Consider the following 21,464-nt stretch of genomic DNA (forward strand, 5'->3'; position numbering starts at 1 on the left):
GGAAAACAGGATTTTGAATGGGACTGAATTGTGTGTTCTCACAAGGTTAGCTGTACAAGACTGTGTGTGTGTGTGGGAGTGAAGAAGTTGTAATTAGGTTTAGAATTAGGGTTAGGGTTAGGAGCTAATGTTAGTTTTAGGGTTAGGGTTAGGAGCTAGGGTTAGTTTTAGGGTTAGGGTTAAGGTTAGGTTTTTGGGTTAGGGTTAGGATTAAGGTTAGGGAAGGGTAAGAGTATGGTCGGGGTTAGGGAAAACAGGATTTTGAATGGGACTGAATTGTGTGTTCCCACAAGGTTAGCTGTACAAGACTGTGTGTGTGTGTGTGTGTGTGTGTGTGTGTGTGTGTGTGTGTGTGTGGGAGTGAAGAAGTTGTCTGTATTCTCTGCTCTGCAGTCAGCCCAGCCAGCCACACTGCTCTCTGCCCTTTTCCAGTCCACACTTACAGAAAATCAATCCTGTTAACGTCTCTTTCTGTCTTTTCTCTCTCTACTGAGAATGACTGGATCAGGACATTGACAGAGCAGCCCCCTCCATGACCCAATCTCCACTCATCCCCTGGCCTCTCCACTATTAATTGATTCAATTAAACCACAGTCAGCTCACATATGTACTTTTTGCTCTTAATGTGTCAGACTAGGATTTAGGTCCTAACTACTAGTTTTCAGGCTGACGGAGGGAGGAAGGGAGGGAGGGAGGGTTAGGACAGGAGACGAGGTGGTGCTGGAATAGCAGCTGAATTATGGAGGAGGGAAGATTATGGAGCATGAAGTATTATTTCCCGTTATCACTGTTAAACGAGTCTCTAGAGCATGGAGGCGCTTTGCTTGAGCCCTAGTTGGGACACGCACAGGCAGACAGGCATGTCTGAGAGAGAGGTTTTTTGTCATGTAGCATTTGGGAGGCAGTATGGAGCAAATGACATTTCACTCTCATGAGCCAATGACATTTCGGCTCCCAAATGTGATCACAGTGATGGATATGGGCGTTAATGTGATACTCCTTGGATGTATATAGGCTATAGAATCAGTGACTGATATGAATTCTAATGTGATGTCAGTGAGCAACGTGATCATTAAACACAGTAGTCTGCATGGGGGAGACGATGACCTACAACACAACACAACATTCTATTTATTTAGTCTGGAACATGATGACAGTGTTAAGATGAGAAAGGCCATCTTCATTTCCCCCCCCACTGAACGAAACGTCTATCCTCTCCTCTCCTCCCCTCATCCCTCTCTTCCCTCATTTCTTCTATCCTCCATTCCTCTCCCCATCCACGCATCCTCTCCTCCCCTCTCCTCTTCCCTTCTACCTCCTCTCTCCTCTCCTCTTCCCTTCTACCACCCCCTCCTCCCCTCTTCCCTTCTACCACCCCTCCTCTCCTCTTCTCTTCTACTACCCCCTGCCCCCTCTCCTCTCCCCCTGTACCTCCTCTCCTCCCCTCTCCTCTTCCCTTCTACCACCCCCTCCTCTCCTCTTCCCTTCTACCACCCCCTCCTCTCCTCTTCCCTTCTACCACCCCTCTCCTCTCCTCTTCTCTTCTACTACCCCTCTCCCTCCCCCTCTCCTCCTCTCTCCTCTCCCTCTCCTCTCCTCTCCTCTCCTCTCCTCTCCTCTCCTCTCCCCCTCTCCCCCTGTACCTCCTCTCCTCTCCTCTCCTCTCCTCTCCTCTCCTCTCCTCTCCTCTCCTCTCCTCTCCTGTCTACACCAGAGGGTCTTGTTAACGTGCGACCACATGTCATCTCCAATTAGGAAAACCCATTACTATATCATTTGTGTCCAAGCTCACATCCTTGTCTCAGTCTCTGCTGCTCTGCTGCTCTGCTGCTCGGCTGGCAGTCACACTGCTGGTAATTACCCAGGTGATTGGAGAAACTTCTGCTTAAACAACTCGTATATTTCTTCGCCCATGACAGAATGATTAATCAGCAGGCGTACTGTGGCTGTGACGGGATGGGACAGGAGGGAGGGAGGGAGAGAGGGAGAGAGAAAGGAGGGAGGGCTGACATCCATCAGTGACTCAGGAGTCTGACAGACTGTAGGCAAAATAGTCTGTCACCAAAGTAGCATTACATCATACAACCCCCCTGTGAGGGTCCTGTGGAGCTGTAGTCTAAGCCATGTGATAAACTCTGTTTTGGGGGTCAAGGGCCAGTGTGTGTGTGTGTGGTTTGGTTTTTACTATCCTCCTGGTTACCAGAAGACCACACAAGGATAGTAAAACAAGGACAATTCTGAGTGGGGACATTTTGCCGGTCCCCACAAGGAAAAGTGCTTTTTTAGGCTTAAGGATTAGGTTTAGGGTTACAATTAGGGTTGTTTTGGTCCCCACAAGGGTAGTAAAACCAATGTGTGTTCGTGCATGGTGTTCATGAGGAAAACTTACCCGGTTGTCTGAACTAGGGATCATGGTGTCAGTCATCCAGGACCCGAATCTTGACCCTGACGCACGGATGGTGATGGGGTTACTGACGCCGGTCAACTTCCCACAGCCTGCGACACACACACACACACACAGAATATCGTGAAATATTAAACAGCTAAAGGCAACATTTCAGCTGCAATCCCCTTTTCTGTTAAATCATCAGTTTAGCTCCACATATTACATGAGAATGATCATTTATCTGGGCGTCTCTAGGCCATTACTGGATCATTTATCCAGCTTAATACTAGTACTGAACATGAACATCACTAGAATGTTGACCATTAATATCCTGCGTCTCAGCTACTGTAGCTACATGTCACCTTGCTCTTGGTGATAGTGTGTCATCAATGTGTTGGATTAAATTGATCGTAAAAGTACTCTGGTGGAAAGGTGGCAACCTATGAACTCTGGTGTTTATAATAGTGTTTTCAGAGAGCACTGCTTGACTCTTCATAGAGAAAAACAGTAAGTCCGTTATTCTAAATCCAACAGCATCTCAGGTTGTGAACAAATACGTTTAGTCTGAACATATTCCAAATGATCTGTGTTAGGTTTTCCTTACATTGCCTCGTCAATGTGAATAGCCCTCACAGTATTATATTATGTACACGAAGACTACCTGTAACCAGTCATAGTAGAGTAGTCCATGACAAGCCAGGAGACATTCAATGCTGTTGGGATGTCAGCATCTTTCTATCAGTATAATGTCATCTTGGATCTTTACCTTTATGGATATTTATGGATCTCCACAGATACACCCCCCCACCCTCCGCTCTCCTCACCCAGTTTCTGCATGCAGGAGTGGAGCCTGGTCTCCAGCAGCAGGACCCTGTGTCTCAGCTCCTCGTAGTCGTAGGCTCCCATCTCCTCCTGGATGGCCATGAGCACCAGCGACAGGTTTCTCACCTCCTCCCTCACCCGGCTGATCTGACGGGCGTCCGTCTTGTACTGCTCCAACACCGGCAGTAGGGGGAGCAGCTGGGTCACCTTGTCCTTCAACTCCTGCGGGTCGGATGGAGAGCGGGAGAGAGGGGTGACAAAGAGGAAGATTAGATTCAGAAAGAGGAAAAACAGCAGAAAGAGGAGTGAGAGAGAAGCCACACACATAGCAAACAGAAGGGCAGATTTGTGTGTGATGGTAACTGACTGCATTCCAATGTCAGAGCTAGTTGCCGTTCTCATGACAAATCCCCAAATGTGTTTTCATGCACACTGTTTATCCTGGACTCCATTGTTTCATTCTCCAATGCATTCTTCCTCATCCGGGGACCTACATCATCTATCCTATCCAGCCTCAGCTCCACATCTATGACTGATCTGCTGTCAGGGAGGTGGTGGGGCTGATTTCTCATAGGCCAGTGGTGTATTGATGAAGGGGGCAGCAGGAGAGGAGAGGTAGCCTGCTAAGGTACATCAGTGCAGTCCTGTGCTGTGAGGCTATTAGGAGCAGCAGCCACGTCAATAAACCTAGTCCGCCACAGGGGGGGCTGTTTTCTCCTTGTTAAGGTTTATCGTAAATCTTGTGATGGAGCAGCTCTCAGCCCCACAGCGCCACATTATAAATCTCATTTTCCCCCGTTCGCCCCGCAAAAAATTCCCTCTCGTTAATCTCCCGTGCCCTGCCAACGGCGACGTTGAGCCCCACACATTCATCAGGCCGTCTCACAGAAAGTCAAATGCAGCTTTTAGACTCACGCAGTTTGTTCTGCACCCATTGGATTGTGAGTATTTATTCACATTTGGAAAGCTATTGGAATTTGCATGACTTGGCATATGCTAGTGATATTAAGATATATTGATTAATGGGGGTGGGGGGTTTCGTAAACATTGCAGTGACTTTAATAATAAAACGTGTTGAGAGAGAAACACCACAGGGCCATTCCCCAGGACCATCCCTGTTGCCGTGCAGAGTCCCAGCAGTAAATCAAGTTTACACATTAAGAATTTCTCAAAGCATCTTTTAATCAAACCATTTTATGGTCCATCTAATATCCGCAGAGTGTAAGAAACGCGTGAGAAGGACCAGCTGACAGCAAGACAGAAACGCTGTCTGATAATGGAGCCTGAGATTCCGCTTGTAGGAAGATAAGGATTAGATACATGTGAATATATATGGCTGTTAACTGAGAGAGAGAGAGACAGAGAGAGAGAGAGAGAGAGAGAGACAGAGAGAGAGAGAGAGAGAGAGAGAGAGAGAGAGACACTTGCGCTTGGTAGTGGGGTTTTAATAATGCAGGAGAGATTGTGCTCAAATTGCCTCCTGTACATGACTCAATTACACTGAAATAGCTATGTGAGATAACTGAAGATAAGCTATGTGAGTGTTAGTGTGTCATTATGTGTTGTGATGTAGAGGAAGCTGTAAGTATACGTTATAAAGCCTGTGCTAAGAGTCCAGGATGTTCCTATAGACAGTTCTTATCAGAAAGTTCACATACACAGTTTAGAAATATGCTTCACGTAGAAACCTGTGTGATTGTTTTTCAGTACAGATGAATGGACACATGCACGCATGTCATGTGCGTTACCTGTAAGCTCTTGGGGTTGAGGCTTCGGGGGTTGTCTGAGGCAGTCTTCAGCTTGACATCTACAGCCTTCATCAGGCTCTCTGTGTTCCTCACATACTGAAGGTCCCTGTTGGTCCGCAGGTCCAGCAACTCCATGGACTGGGTGATGTTCTGGACCTGTCAGTCAAACACACACATGCTGTTAGACGCACAGACAGACAGACAGATACAGAATCCCCGTTTACACCTGGTTCTAACTTGAGTCCTTTGTACTGATCTTGTCCACATTCCCGATTGTGCCCACCTTTTTTTGACAGGTGAAGACACTCAAAAGACACAGATCATCCTGCCCAACTCCAGAGGTAGGCAGACACACATCGTGTCTGGATATCCTACTAGTGTAGACCGATCTGTACAAAGAAACCATTTAAATCGTCATTATTTCTCCCTCTAAAATCATTGAGAGGTGGCATTGACTGACTACATCAATATGTGTCTTACAATAAATAAATGTTATTTTGAAGGAATAGCTGTGAAATCATTTGAATAAATGAAGGGACCAGGAACTCTTGTGACAATGCAGACGGACAACAGACACATTATAATACCATGTGTAGACACATTTCTGGACATGTGGGCACAATCAGTATGTAGACAAGATCAGGATGGACACATGTTAGCACCATGTATAAACAGGGCTAGAGTCAGACCCACAGACTCACAGACAGACGCGCAGTCAGACACAAAATGACATGTTTATTCAGTGGCCCGTGTTTTCCTTTTTATTACAATGAGTGTGCTGTGCCATACTCCCAACAGCACTTTGCCTTCACTTCCTCTTATCAGAAGTTAGTTGTCCTCCTCTCACCACCAGCTGTCCAGCCCACCCACTGGGACATCTGCCCACTGGAACCACCCACTCACTATACACTCTGCTACTGCTCTATTCCACCCACACACCACACCCACTCTCCCACACACATACTGGCCAGGGTTCAACTGGCCAAACCTTATGTAACTCATTAACAGAATAATTACAACCTCATGCTAATCGCATTAGCTCAACCGTCCCGTGGAAGGGACACCGATCCCGAAGAAGTTTTAACAGAATGAAATATTCATTTGTGTTTTAATTTATGTACATTGAATGAATAGTTAATTCAATGTGTGTATTAAAGTATGTACTGTACATGAATTACACTCTATATACAAAAGTATGATTAGTCGATTTGGTTATTTCAGCCACACCTGAGCACAGAGCCATGCAATCTCCTTGAAACATGGGCAGTGGAATGACCTTACTGAAGAGCTCAGTGACTTTCAACATGGCACCGTCATAGGATGCCGCCTTTTCAACAAGTCAGCTCGTCAAATGTCTGTCCTTTTGGCACTGCCCCGGTCAACTGTAAGTGCTGTTATTGTGAAGTGGAAACGTCTAGGAGAGTAAAAAACATCTGTCCTCGGTTGCAACACTCACTACCGAGTTCCAAACTGCCTCTGGGAGCAACATCAGCACAATAACTATTCATCAGGGGGCTTTGTGAAATGGGTTTCCATGGCCAAGCAACCCCACACAAGCCTAAGATCACCTGTTCTCTGGAGTGATGAATCACGCTTCACCATCAGGCAGTCCGACGGACTAATCTGGGTTTGGTGGATGCCAGGCGAATGCTACCTGCCCCAATGCATACCGCCAACTGTAAAGTTTGGTGGAGGGGGGATAATGATCTGGGCTTTTTTTCATGGTAGCGATTCATGGTAGCTAGACCCCTTGGTTCCAGTGAAGGGAAATCTTATTGCTAGAACATACAATGACATTCTAGAATCTAGACGATTTTGTGCTTCCAACATTGTGGCAACAGTTTGGGGAAGACCCTTTCCTGTTTCAGCATGACAATTCCCCCGTGCATAAAGCGAGGTTCATAAAGAAATGGTTTGTCGAGATCTGTGTGGAAAAACTTGACTGGCCTGCATAGAGCCCTGACCTTAACCCCCTCGAACACCTTTGGGATGAATTTGAATGCCGACTGCAAGTCAGGCCTAATCGCCCAACATCAGTGCCCGACCTCACTAATGCTCTTGTGGTTGAATGGAAGCAAGTCCCTGCAACAATGTTCCAACATCCATTGGAAAGCCTTCCCATAATAGTGGAGGCTGTTATAGCAGCAAAGAGGAGACCAACTCCATTTTAATGCCCATGGAATGAGATTTTGGAATGAGATATTCAATGAGCAGTTGTTCACATACTTTTGGTCATGTAGTGTGTATTATGAAGCCTCCGGTTGTGTGTGACTGTGTGTAGTAGACAAACTGTGTCCTGGCAGGTGTGACAGACCGGTATCTCCATCCCCAGAGAGGCCTTGAGGTAACACTAACATTAGCTAACGCTAACCACAGACTGCTAGCTAGTTCCATATTCCTCCTCCTGGCTGGTTTAGATGCATGTTCAATCTGCTTCTGCTGTTTGGCGGTCCAGCACAGTGAGTGATGCTGCTCCATATCTCTTCCTTATCACACTGAGGGAGGTGATAAAAGCTGTTTAAATGTCTGTCTGTTTAATGTCTGTCTGTTTAAATGTCCATCCGTCCCTCCGTCCGTCCGTCTGTCTGTCTGTCACCTGCGGACACCATGGCTCGGGCCTAGGGCTCGCGTTAATTGACAGTTAATTAACATAAACATGTTTAGCGCCTCCAGGCATCTACACATACAAGCTGCATACAAGCCTCTGATGCGTGCCTTTGGAACATAAAAGTCTAATAAATACCATTAATCTACACCATCACAATAAATCCATTATTATTTTAGTCAGGTCTAAAGAAACATGATATGAAGAAAATGTATTTCAGAAGAACTGAAAATAAGTTGGCCTACTGTATGTTATCTTGCTGTGCGCCCATGACATAGACTGTAGCCATGCCATAGGCTGTGGGCTAGTTCATTTAGCAGACAAGATATGCTTATAAGTAGTATGTCATTAGTTTATATTATATGATTTTATAGTATGAAGAATATAATTGAACTTAGCTGAATAAAATAGAAAGGATATTTTGCCCATCCAGGAGAGAGTGGGCATATGAAGTGGCTATGTTGAGCGTAAAAATGATAATTTGCTACAGTAGATTTATATGCTAGATATAGAGTTGTTTGGCAACTTTATTCGTGAATGATACAAACCTTAGAATGTCTTAAATCAAAACAAATATGGGCTGCATGATGCGACGACAGGCTATTGATGATTTGAGAAAGTTGCAAAAAGAACTTGAGCTTTGTTCTTTGCCTCAGGCTGCATGCGCTGTTCTCTCATCATATTTTCATATGTTCCTCCTCTTTTTAGTGGCAACCATCAAAACTCTGCTTCCACACAGGATTGCATATAGCAGGAATGAAGGAGATGGAGACGCACCGTGGTGAGATATTCTCTAGCTAAAGGTGTCAGCCTATTCATTATGAAAATATAAAAAATGCCCTATTACTAGGCTATTCAAAATCAAATACAAATTCACTATAATTGTAGGCTAACTCTGTAAGCCGCCCTGCACAATCAATTAACCAATAGCATCGCCTAGGCCTATACGTTCTCTCCCAGATTAAAGGATAGACATTTTGGAGCGTAGCATAAGGTAACCAGACCATCCAGTATGCATAATACTACAGTCCAAACTCAAAGACGATTACTAGAATTTGGTGCATTTTGGAGTATTGGCTATGTATTGTATAACAGCACAATTGTTAATTTAATTCCGTTTTTTTGTTCGGGCTTGGGCTCATATATAGGCCTATGGTATTCACAAGCTCTAATAGTATGGGCCTTTTGAATGAATCAACACCTTAGAAAGTCCATTTTGATGTGTTAGGCTTTGAAACAACATCCACAATGAGCATGTTGTCCACTCAGTTTCAACCTGATGTTGAGCTTCTTTCTTCAAATTGATCATCACAGTGAGGTGAGTTTTAAAAGCATGAGACTGTTTTGATGATTAGTGTTGGATTTGATTTTTGATTGCATTTGCATTGCTGTCAGAGTGGTTAGAGGGACAATAGAGCCCTGAGTACCAGGTCATTAGGACCTGATGGTCGTCAGAGCCCTGAGTACCAGGTCATTAGGGCCTGATAGTCGTTAGAGCCCTGAGTACCAGGTCATTAGGACCTGATGGTCGTTAGAGTCCTGAGCACCAGGTCATTAGGACCTGATGGTCGTTAGAGCCCTGAGTACCAGGTCATTAGACCTGATGGTCGTTAGAGCCCTGAGTACCAGGTCATTAGGACCTGATGGTCGTCAGAGCCCTGAGTACCAGGTCATTAGGGCCTGATAGTCGTTAGAGCCCTGAGTACCAGGTCATTAGGACCTGATGGTCGTTAGAGCCCTGAGTACCAGGTCATTAGGACCTGATGGTCGTTAGAGCCCTGAGTACCAGGTCATTAGACCTGATGGTCGTTAGAGCCCGGGGTACCAGGTCATTAGTCCCTGCTGGTCGTTATAGAGCCCTGAGTACCAGGTCATTAGGACCTGATGGTCGTTAGAGCCCTGAGTACCAGGTCATTAGGACCTGATGGTCGTTAGAGCCCTGAGTACCAGGTCATTAGGACCTGATGGTCGTTAGAGCCCTGAGTACCAGGTCATTAGGACCTGCTGGTCGTTAGAGCCCTGAGTACCAGGTCATTAGGACCTGAATGGTCGTTAGAGCCCTGAGTACCAGGTCATTAGGACCTGAATGGTCGTTAGAGCCCTGAGTACCAGGTCATTAGGACCTGATGGTCGTTAGAGCCCGGGGTACCAGGTAATTAGTACCTGCTGGTCGTTAGAGCCCTGAGTACCAGGTCATTAGGACCTGATGGTCGTTAGAGCCCTGAGTACCAGGTCATTAGACCTGATGGTCAAGTTAGTGAGTTGGGTACTACAAATGCAGTGCATAAGAGGAGATAACTCAACAGTCATGTGGAATTATTATTATTGTATTTTTTTGGTGGTGAGCTTTGGCAGCATGCATTCAAATTCAGAGAGAGAGAGAGAGAGAGAGAGAGAGAGAGAGAGAGAGAGAGAGAGAGAGAGAGAGGAAGAGAGAGAGAGAGAGAGAGAGAGAGAGAGAGAGAGAGAGAGAGAAAGATCATTCTAATCTGATCGTCTTTCTCTCCACTTTCGATGGGCTTGTGTCCTTAATTGCATTGCTCTTCTCTCTCTCTCATTACAATTGACTTTGACTGTCATTGTGGCGGTAATATGATCACTGCAACAGCCCTAACCATGACCATGGGTATGGAATTTGTACACCTTTACAAATGATGCTAGATATTGTGGCATTTTATTGTGGTATTTTACAATCTCTGGATATAATTGAACTTTGTATGGTACATTGTTAGCATATCCTTTGCTGTCTGAGGTGAGGATCATGTCTAGCGCGTTTTAAATGAGGATGTTATATTGGATGACAGAGTGGCTCCATTCAGCCCACCTCCTCTTCCTCTGCTAGGCTCTATGGAATGCTGGGCAGGTGGCTCAGAGACAGAACCACTGACCCCAGGTGTCCTCATTAGTCTGGCCTTTTTAAGACAGGAGCGGTAGTCCTTCACAGCTGCTGTCTTACAAGCTCACACACACCATGCCCACACACACATTTGTGCATTCGTCAAAAAAGTGTGTGTGTGTGTGTGTGTGTGTGTGGGCACAAATGTGTGTGTGTGTGTGTCAGTCAAAAACCTGAGTGGAGGAGACACGTGAAAGGAAGGGGAAAAGATGGCTATCAGTGTGAATGAGATTCGAGAATTCAGGTGTCTCATTGATACACTGAGGCTTCCACAGCCCATTCAGCATCTCAATTTACCTCACCTCTCCTCTTCTCTCAGCACCCTATCAATGTCGGCCTTCCTATCTCTCTCTCCCTCCCTCCGCCTCTCCCTCTATCTTTTTCCCACCCACAGACTCCCCTCACCAACCCTAACTCAATACTGTCTCCTGCCAGGCTCCAGGCTCCAGTGGTCTAGTATGTACAGTAGAGCTGGAGATGTGTCTATGAGAAGTTAGAGCACAGTGCCCTGCTGGGGAAAAAGGTCTGGACAAGAGTCTCAGAAAGCCAAATTATTAGCCACAACACAACCGCTGAAACCTCTGGAAGGATACAGCCCTTGGTTCACTCCAGACCTGACTGCCCTCGACCAGCACAAAAACATCCTGTGGCGGACTGCAATAGCATCGAATAGCCCCCGTGATATGCAACTGTTCAGGGAAGTCAGGAACCAATACACGCAGTCAGTCAGGAAAGCTAAGGCCAGCTTCTTCAGGCAGAAGTTTGCATCCTGTAGCTCCAACTCCAAAAAGTTCTGGGACACTGTGAAGTCCATGGAGAACAAGAGCACCTCCTCCCAGCTGCCCACTGCACTGAGGCTAGGTAACACGGTCTCCACCGATAAATCCACGATTATCGAAAGCTTCAATAAGCACTTCTCAACGGCTGGCCATGCCTTCCGCCTGGCTACTCCAACCTCGGCCAACAGCTCCGCCCCCCGCAGCTCCTCGCCCAAGCCTCTCCAGGTTCTCCTTTACCCAAATCCAGATAGCAGATGTTCTGAAAGAGCTGCAAAACCTAGACCCGTACAAATCAGCTGGGCTTGACAATCTGGACCCTCTATTTCTGAAACTATCTGCCGCCATTGTCGCAACCCCTATTACCAGCCTGTTCAACCTCTCTTTCATATCGTCTGAGATCCCCAAGGATTGAAAGCTGCCGCAGTCATCCCCCTCTTCAAAGGGGGAGACACCCTGGACCCAAACTGCTATAGACCTATATCCATCCTGCCCTGCCTATCTAAGGTCTTGAAAGCCAAGTCAACAAACAGGTCACTGACCATCTCGAATCCCACCGTACCTTCTCCGCTGTGCAATCTGGTTTCCGAGCCGGTCACAGGTGCACCTCAGCCACGCTCAAGGTACTAAACGATATCATAACCGCCATCGATAAAAGACAGTACTGTGCAGCCGTCTTCATCGACCTCGCCAAGGCTTTCGACTCTGTCAATCACCATATTCTTATCGGCAGACTCAATAGCCTCGGTTTCTCGGATGACTGCCTTGCCTGGTTCACCAATTACTTTGCAGACAGAGTTCAGTGTGTCAAATCGGAGGGCATGCTGTCCGGTCCTCTGGCAGTCTCTATGGGGGTGCCACAGGGTTCAATTCTCGGGCCGACTCTTTTCTCTGTGTAGATCAATGATGTTGCTCTTGCTGCGGGCGATTCCCTGATCCACCTCTACGCAGACGACACCATTCTATATACTTTCGGCCCGTCATTGGACACTGTGCTATCTAACCTCCAAACGAGCTTCAATGCCATACAGCACTCCTTCCGTGGCCTCCAACTGCTCTTAAACGCGAGTAAAACCAAATGCATGCTTTTCAACCGATCGCTGCCTGCACCCGCATGCCCGACTAGCATCACCACCCTGGATGGTTCCGACCTTGAATATGTGGACATCTATAAGTACCTAGGTGTCTGGCTAGACTGCAAACTCTCCTTCCAGACTCATATCAAACATCTCCAATCGAAAATCAAATCAAGAGTCGGCTTTCTATTCCGCAACAAAGCCTCCTTCACTCACGCCGCCAAGCTTACCCTAGTAAAACTGACTATCCTACCGATCCTCGACTTCGGCGATGTCATCTACAAAATGGCTTCCAACACTCTACTCAGCAAACTGGATGCAGTCTATCACAGTGCCATCCGTTTTGTCACCAAAGCACCTAATACCACCCACCACTGCGACTTGTATGCTCTAGTCGGCTGGCCCTCGCTACATATTCATCGCCAGACCCACTGGCTCCAGGTCATCTACAAGTCCATGCTAGGTAAAGCTCCGCCTTATCTCAGTTCACTGGTCACGATGGCAACACCCATCCGTAGCACGCGCTCCAGCAGGTGTATCTCACTGATCATCCCTAAAGCCAACACCTCATTTGGCCGCCTTTCGTTCCAGTACTCTGCTGCCTGTGACTGGAACGAACTGCAAAAATCGCTGAAGTTGGAGACTTTTATCTCCCTCACCAACTTCAAACATCAGCTATCCGAGCAGCTAACCGATCGCTGCAGCTGTACATAGTCTATTGGTAAATAGCCCACCCATTTTCACCTACCTCATTCCCATACTGTTTTTATACTGTTTTTTTTTATTTTTATTATTTTTTTTATTTACTTTTCTGCTCATTTGCATACCAATATCTCTACCTGTACATGACCATCTGATCATTTATCACTCCAGTGTTAATCTGCAAAATTGTATTATTCGCCTACCTCCTCATGCCTTTTGCACACATTGTATATAGACTGCCCATTTTTTTTCTACTGTGTTATTGACTTGTTAATTGTTTACTCCATGTGTAACTCTGTGTTGTCTGTTCACACTGCTATGCTTTATCTTGGCCAGGTCGCAGTTGCAAATGAGAACTTGTTCTCAACTAGCCTACCTGGTTAAATAAAGGTGAAATAAAAAAATAAAAATAAAAAGGAGGCGGAGAGATGGAGGGTTGGGGTTAGATATACACACCGAATGACGCGCTCTCGGAGTCAACAACCACCCATATATAATACAAATTAACAGTAAACATTACACTTACACAAGTTTCAAAACAATAAAGACATTACAAATGTTACAGTGTTGTAACAAAGTACAAATGGTTAAAGTACACAAGTGAAAATAAATAAGCATAAATATGGGTTGTATTTACAATGGTGTTTGTTCTTCACTGGTTGCCCTTTTCTTGTGGCAACAGGTCACAAATCTTGCTGCTGTGATGGCACACTGTGGAATTTCACCCAGTAGATATGGGAGTTTATCAAAATTGGATTTGTTTTCAAATTCTTTGTGGATCTGTGTAATCTGAGGGAAATGTGTATCTCTATTATGGTCATACATTGGGCAGGAGGTTAGGAAGTGCAGCTCAGTTTCCACCTCATTTTGTGGGCAGTGTGCATATAGACTGTCTTCTCTTGAGAGCCATGTCTGCCTATGGCGGCCTTTCTCAATAGCAAGGCTATGCTCACTAAGTCTGTACATAGTCAAAGCTTTCCTTAAGTTTGGGTCAGTCACAGTGGTCAGGTATTCTGCCACTGTGTACTCTCTGTTTAAGGCCAAATAGCATTCTAGTTTGCTCTGTTTTTTGTTAATTCTTTCCAATGTGTCAAGTAATTATCTTTTTGTTTTCTCATGATTTGGTTGGGTGTAATTGTGCTGTTGTCCTGGGGCTCTGTGGGGTGTGTTTGTGTTTGTGAACAGAGCCCTAGGACCAGCTTGCTTAGGGGACTTTTCTCCAGGTTCATCTCTCTGTAGGTGATGGCTTTGTTATGGAAGGTTTGGGAATCGCTTCCTTTTAGGTGGTTGTAGAATTTAACAGCTCTTTTCTGGATTTTGATAATTAGTGGGTATCGGCCTAATTCTGCTCTCCATGCAGAATTTTTTTGCAGAATTCTGCATGCAGAGTCTCAATTTGGTGTTTGTCCCATTTTGTGAAGTCTTGGTTGGTGAGCGGACCCCAGACCTCACAACCATAAAGGGCAATGGGCTCTATGACTGATTCAAGTATTTTTTTTAGCCAGATCCTAATTGGTATATTGCAAACAGTAGACATTTGACTTCGGATTCTAGTAGGGTGAGGCCGGGTGCTGCAGACTTTTCTAGTGCCCGCGTCAATTCGTTGATGTCAATTCGTTGATTTCTCTCTCTCTCTCTCTCTCTCTCCCTCCCTCCCTCCCTCCCTCCCTCTCTCCATGCTGGGAGTGTTTGGTGCATGCTGGGAATTGTTTGAGCGAGTGCTAAGTGCGAGTTTTGTGTAGAGTTAGACATCCTGGGTTTTCTTTCGGTTTTTCCTTTTCTTGGTGATATCCTTTTTGTTCTATGCATGATTAAGGTTGTTCTTTTTATTTTCTTGTTGTGGTAGAATTAAGTATATTGTTTGTTTCGTGTCAAATTACCCTGACTTTGGGGATGCCGTCCCTGTCACTTCGGCACGGCTTTAGGTGTGTTACTGAAGCTACTGTCACAGTGGAGGAGTTACTGGTCGCCATAGGAGAGAAGGTAGGATATGAAAATGTTGCTTGTGCGATGAATAAAGCGGTGGTGGTATTTCTTAAAGAAGAGCGTCTTGTTGATCGGATGGTTGAGCATGGCGTACTTCTTAAAGAAGAGCGCCTTGTTGATCGGATGGTTGAGCATGACGTACTTCTTAAAGAAGAGCGCCTTGTTGATCGGATGGTTGAGCATGGCGTACTCCTTAAAGAAGAGCGCCTTGTTGATCGGATGGTTGAGCATGGCGTACTTCTTAAAGAAGAGCGTCTTGTTGATCGGATGGTTGAGCATGACGTACTTCTTAAAGAAGAGCGCCTTGTTGATCGGATGGTTGAGCATGACGTACTTCTTAAAGAAGAGCGCCTTGTTGATCGGATGGTTGAGCATGGCGTACTCCTTAAAGAAGAGCGCCTTGTTGATCGGATGGTTGAGCATGGCGTACTTCTTAAAGAAGAGCGTCTTGTTGATCGTATGGTTGAGCATGGCGTACTTCTTAAAGAAGAGAGTCTTGTTGATCGGATGGTTGAGCATGGCGTACTTCTTAAAGAAGAGCGCCTTGTTGATCGGATGGTTGAGCATGGCGTACTCCTTAAAGAAGAGCGCCTTGTTGATCGGATGGTTGAGCATGGCGTACTCCTTAAAGAAGAGCGCCTTGTTGATCGGATGGTTGAGCATGGCGTACTTCTTAAAGAAGAGCGTCTTGTTGATCGGATGGTTGAGCATGACGTACTTCTTAAAGAAGAGCGCCTTGTTGATCGGATGGTTGAGCATGGCGTACTTCTTAAAGAAGAGCGCCTTGTTGATCGGATGGTTGAGCATGGCGTACTTCTTAAAGAAGAGCGTCTTGTTGATCGGATGGTTGAGCATGACGTACTTCTTAAAGAAGAGCGCCTTGTTGATCGGATGGTTGAGCATGGCGTACTCCTTAAAGAAGAGCGCCTTGTTGATCGGATGGTTGAGCATGGCGTACTTCTTAAAGAAGAGCGCCTTGTTGATCGGATGGTAGAGCATGACGTACTTCTTAAAGAAGAGCGCCTTGTTGATCGGATGGTAGAGCATGACGTACTTCTTAAAGAAGAGCGCCTTGTTGATCGGATGGTTGAGCATGGCGTACTTCTTAAAGAAGAGCGCCTTGTTGATCGGATGGTTGAGCATGGCGTACTTCTTAAAGAAGAGCGCCTTGTTGATCGGATGGTTGAGCATTGCGTACTTCTTAAAGAAGAGCGTCTTGTTGATCGTATGGTTGAGCATGGCGTACTTCTTAAAGAAGAGCGCCTTGTTGATCGGATGGTTGAGCATTGCGTACTTCTTAAAGAAGAGCGCCTTGTTGATCGGATGGTTGAGCATGGCGTACTTCTTAAAGAGGAGCGCCTTGTTGATCGGATGGTTGAGCATGGCGTACTTCTTAAAGAAGAGCGCCTTGTTGATCGGATGGTTGAGCATGGCGTACTTCTTAAAGAAGAGCGCCTTGTTGATCGGATGGTTGAGCATGGCGTACTCCTTAAAGAAGAGCGTCTTGTTGATCGTATGGTTGAGCATGGCGTACTTCTTAAAGAAGAGCGCCTTGTTGATCGTATGGTTGAGCATGGCGTACTTCTTAAAGAAGAGCGTCTTGTTGATCGTATGGTTGAGCATGGCGTACTTCTTAAAGAAGAGCGTCTTGTTGATCGGATGTTTGAGCATGGCGTACTTCTTAAAGGAATGTTTATTCAAGTTACGTCGCTTTTTTTCTCCATCAACAGGGGTAACAATTTCCATTGTACCGCCGTTTATTCCCAATGAGCTATTGGAGCGCGAGTTTTTGCGGTTTGGGAAGTTTGCAAGTTCAATTAAGATTGTCCTGTTGGGTTGCAAACACCCGGTGTTGAAATAGGTTATGTCATTTCGGCGACAGGTGTTTATGTTTTTGGACTCACCGGAGCAGACTTTAGAGTTATCGTTTAAAATCAAGTATGACCATAGAATGTATATGGCTTATGCTAGTACGGGTAGTCAATGGTGTTTTGAGTGTGGGGATGTTGGTCATAAGCGACATGCTTGCCCGAAAAGGGAGAAGGCAGAGGGAGGGGCGCAGGTGGTCATCGTAACGCCTGGGCCCTCTGGTGTAGGGAGAGGTGGACGGACAGCGGTAGAGCAGCCACAAGCACCTGTTGCTGAGGAACAAGTTATCCGTGTTGAGGGCACGGAGTTGCAACTTGTACCAGAGGCAAATGTTATGCAGCAGAAAAATAATGTTGTAGAAGGTAAGGATGTATCTGAAGAGCTAGTTCCTCAGACTGGTGAGCAGATGCCCAGTACGAGTGCTGGGGTAAAGGAGGGGGTTCATGTGGAGCTAAGCTCCCAGGTAGTGGAGGAGGTGCCCAGTACGAATGCTGGGGTACAGGAGGGGGTTCGTGTGGAGCTAGGCTCCCAGAGAGTGGAGGAGATGCCCACTACGAGTAATGAGGTACAGGAGGGTTTTCATGTGGAGCTAGGCTCCCAGAGAGTGGAGGAGATGCCCACTACGAGTAATGAGGTACAGGAGGGGTTTCATGTGGAGCTAGGCTCCCAGATAGTGGAGGAGATGCCCACTACGAGTAATGAGGTGCAGGAGGGTTTTCATGTGGAGCTAGGCTCCCAGGTAGTGGAGGAGATGCCCACTACGAGTGCTGGGGTTCATGTGGAGCTAGGCTCCCAAGTAGTGGAGGAGATGCCCACTATGAGTAATGAGGTTCAGGTGGGGCTAGTCTCCCAGGTAGTGGAGGAGATGCCTGGTACGAGTAATGAGGTACAGGAGGGTTTTCATGTGGAGCTATGCTCCCAGGTAGTCGAGGAGATGCCCACTACGAGTGCTGGGGTTCATGTGGAGCTAGGCTCCCAGGTAGTGGAGGAGATGCCTACTACGAGTAATGAGGTTCAGGTGGGGCTAGTCTCCCAGGTAGGGGAGGAGATGCCTGGTACGAGTGGTGAGGTGCAAGTGGGGAGTGTTGAAAGGGGTGTGGTAGAGGGGAGTCAGTTGTCTGTGGTCTCAGCTGAGGATCAGGAGAAGGATATGGATATCTCTTTAGATATGACAGCTGCTGGTGAGGACTCAGTTTATGATCTAGAGGAGGTAAATGAGTTTCTGGATCAAACTTTTGGGAAATCTGTCAAATTGGCAGATTATTTTGACGTCGATAAGTTTGTGAGGTCAGCTGTGATGTTACAGAAGACGGTGGGGTTAGAACAATTGAGTGAGAAGAAGCGGTTTCGCTTGAGGAAATGTATTACTGCTGTTGCAGCAGCAAAAGGTGGTGGGAAACGTGTTCAGGTTAAGAGAAGATTAAACAATGATGATGATCATGCTTCATAGGGTGTCTTTTTTCTCCTTGGTTTCTCTGTGGTTTCTCCTGCTTTTCTTTTCTCTTTTCTACATGGAGGTACTAAGGGTTGGTTCTCTCTATTAATGGGGGAAGGGACAGGAATACGAGGGCTTGGGTATTAGAAGTAATAAAACTGAAAAGGCTTAATGTAGTTTTCCTACAGGAGACACATAGTGATGAGGAAAATGGGGTTGACTGGGGTATGTGGTGGGAGGGGCAGCATATTCTCAGTCATGGTACTAATTTTAGTGCTGGGGTGGCAATCTTGTTTTCCTCAGGTTTAGGGGTGACTGTGGTATCTACAACAGAGATTGTCAAGGGTCTGGTTTTACTGGTCAAGGTGGATGTTATGTTTTTTTTGTTTTTGTTTTTTGAATGTTTATGCTCCTAATAAGGGTACAGAGCGTATTGTTGTTTTTGATCAAATAAAGGAAACCTTAAGACAGTGTGACCAAGAGGCTGTATGGTCTTATGGGGGGACTGGAACTGGAACTGTACAGTGGATTTTACTGTTGATCGCACTGCTGAAGAACCGCACCTGCGGTCAGCAACTTGTCTGTTTGGTTTATTAACTGAGTTTGAGCTTTCTGATGTGTGGAGAGTAAGGAATGCGAAAGTTAGGCAGTACACATGGCTAAAAGTTAATGAAGGTCGTGTCAGTGCAGCAAGGTTAGACAGGTTGTATGTATCTGATCACTACTGTAGTAGGGTTGGAAGGTTAGACAGGTTGTATGTATCTGATCACTACTGTAGTAGGGTTGGAAGGTTAGACAGGTTGTATGTATCTGATCACTACTGTAGTAGGGTTGGAAGGTTAGACAGGTTGTGTGTATCTGATCACTACTGTAGTAGGGTTGGAAGGTTAGACAGGTTGTATGTATCTGAGCACTACTGTAGTAGGGTTGGAAGGTTAGACAGGTTGTCTGTTTCTGAGCACTACTGTAGTAGGGTTGGAAGGTTAGACAGGTTGTATGTATCTGATCACTACTGTAGTAGGGTTGGAAGGTTAGACAGGTTGTATGTATCTGAGCACTACTGTAGTAGGGTTGGAAGGTTAGACAGGTTGTATGTATCTGATCACTACTGTAGTAGGGTTGGAAGGTTAGACAAGTTGTATGTATCTGATCACTACTGTAGTAGGGTTGGAAGGTTAGACAGGTTGTCTGTTTCTGAGCAATACTGTAGTAGGGTTGGAAGGTTAGACAGGTTGTCTGTTTCTGATCACTACTGTAGTAGGGTTGGAAGGTTAGACAGGTTGTATGTATCTGAGCACTACTGTAGTAGGGTTGGAAGGTTAGACAGGTTGTATGTATCTGATCACTACTGTAGTAGGGTTGGAAGGTTAGACAGGTTGTATGTATCTGATCACTACTGTAGTAGGGTTGGAAGGTTAGACAGGTTGTATGTATCTGATCACTACTGTAGTAGGGTTGGAAGGTTAGACAGGTTGTATGTATCTGATCACTACTGTAGTAGGGTTGGAAGGTTAGACAGGTTGTATGTATCTGAGCAATACTGTAGTAGGGTTGGAAGGTTAGACAGGTTGTATGTATCTGATCACTACTGTAGTAGGGTTGGAAGGTTAGACAGGTTGTATGTTTCTGATCACTACTGTAGTAGGGTTGGAAGGTTAGACAGGTTGTATGTATCTGATCACTACTGTAGTAGGGTTGGAAGGTTAGACAGGTTGTATGTATCTGATCACTACTGTAGTAGGGTTGGAAGGTTAGACAAGTTGTATGTATCTGAGCACTACTGTAGTAGGGTTGGAAGGTTAGACAGGTTGTATGTATCTGATCACTACTGTAGTAGGGTTGGAAGGTTAGACAGGTTGTATGTATCTGATCACTACTGTAGTAGGGTTGGAAGGTTAGACAGGTTGTATGTATCTGAGCACTACTGTAGTAGGGTTGGAAGGTTAGACAGGTTGTATGTATCTGATCACTACTGTAGTAGGGTTGGAAGGTTAGACAGGTTGTATGTATCTGAGCACTACTGTAGTAGGGTTGGAAGGTTAGACAGGTTGTATGTATCTGAGCACTACTGTAGTAGGGTTGGAAGGTTAGACAGGTTGTATGTATCTGAGCAATACTGTAGTAGGGTTGGAAGGTTAGACAGGTTGTATGTATCTGATCACTACTGTAGTAGGGTTGGAAGGTTAGACACGTTGTATGTATCTGATCACTACTGTAGTAGGGTTGGAAGGTTAGACAAGTTGTATGTATCTGATCACTACTGTAGTAGGGTTGGAAGGTTAGACAGGTTGTATGTATCTGATCACTACTGTAGTAGGGTTGGAAGGTTAGACAGGTTGTATGTATCTGATCACTACTGTAGTAGGGTTGGAAGGTTAGACAGGTTGTATGTATCTGATCACTACTGTAGTAGGGTTGGAAGGTTAGACAGGTTGTATGTATCTGATCACTACTGTAGTAGGGTTGGAAGGTTAGACAGGTTGTATGTATCTGATCACTACTGTAGTAGGGATGGAAGGTTAGACAGGTTGTATGTATCTGATCACTACTGTAGTAGGGTTGGAAGGTTAGACAGGTTGTATGTATCTGATCAATACTGTAGTAGGGTTGGAAGGTGTGCCATTACTCCTGTGGGTTTCTCTGATCACCATATTGTTACTGTTGATATTCACTTGTCCTGTCCACGAAGGTCATCACCTTATTGGTATTTTAATGTTAAATTGTTACATGATGTCATGTTTTGTGAAAGGTTTGAGTTGTTTTGGGAAAAATGGAGGGTTATAAAAGGGAATTTTGAGTCCTTGAGACAATGGTGGGAGGTTGGTAAGGGCCAAATACGAGTATTCTGTCAACAGTATACTGCTCTGTCTCGTATTGAAGTTAAAGAGACTATCAGGGGCCTTGAACAGGACATCAAATCTATTGAATTGAAGCTGCTCACTCAGAACGACCCTGGACTAGTCATGAACTTACAGGACAAGAGACAGGCTGTTTCTACATGAAAGATTGAAGGGTGCCTTGATTAGGTCTCGTTTCGCTTCCCTCAAGGATATGGATGCTCCTAGCACTTTTTAAAATTTTTTTACCTAGCACAGTCAACATTGCAACGTAAACAGATGGTCTGCCTTCGTCTCTCTGATGGGAAGGTGACCACGGATGACAG

At 45.6% G+C, this 21,464-nt stretch overlaps 1 protein-coding gene across 3 annotated transcripts in view; it reads right to left on the reverse strand.

Moving 5' to 3' along the window:
- LOC115123965 (noelin-2-like) overlaps positions 1-21,464 on the reverse strand; it is a 165,002-nt gene that overhangs the window by 2,665 nt on the left and 140,873 nt on the right. For all 3 annotated transcript variants that reach the window (XM_065010147.1, XM_065010148.1, XM_065010146.1), the window contains exons 3-5: positions 4,957-5,112; positions 3,211-3,430; positions 2,390-2,496 (exon numbers count right to left, since the gene is read on the reverse strand). In XM_065010147.1, the coding sequence (XP_064866219.1) occupies positions 2,390-2,496; positions 3,211-3,430; positions 4,957-5,112 (483 nt within the window). The remainder of the gene's footprint in view (positions 1-2,389; positions 2,497-3,210; positions 3,431-4,956; positions 5,113-21,464) is intronic.

Source organism: Oncorhynchus nerka, linkage group LG26 (assembly GCF_034236695.1).
Source record: "Oncorhynchus nerka isolate Pitt River linkage group LG26, Oner_Uvic_2.0, whole genome shotgun sequence".
Lineage (NCBI taxonomy): Eukaryota > Metazoa > Chordata > Actinopteri > Salmoniformes > Salmonidae > Oncorhynchus > Oncorhynchus nerka.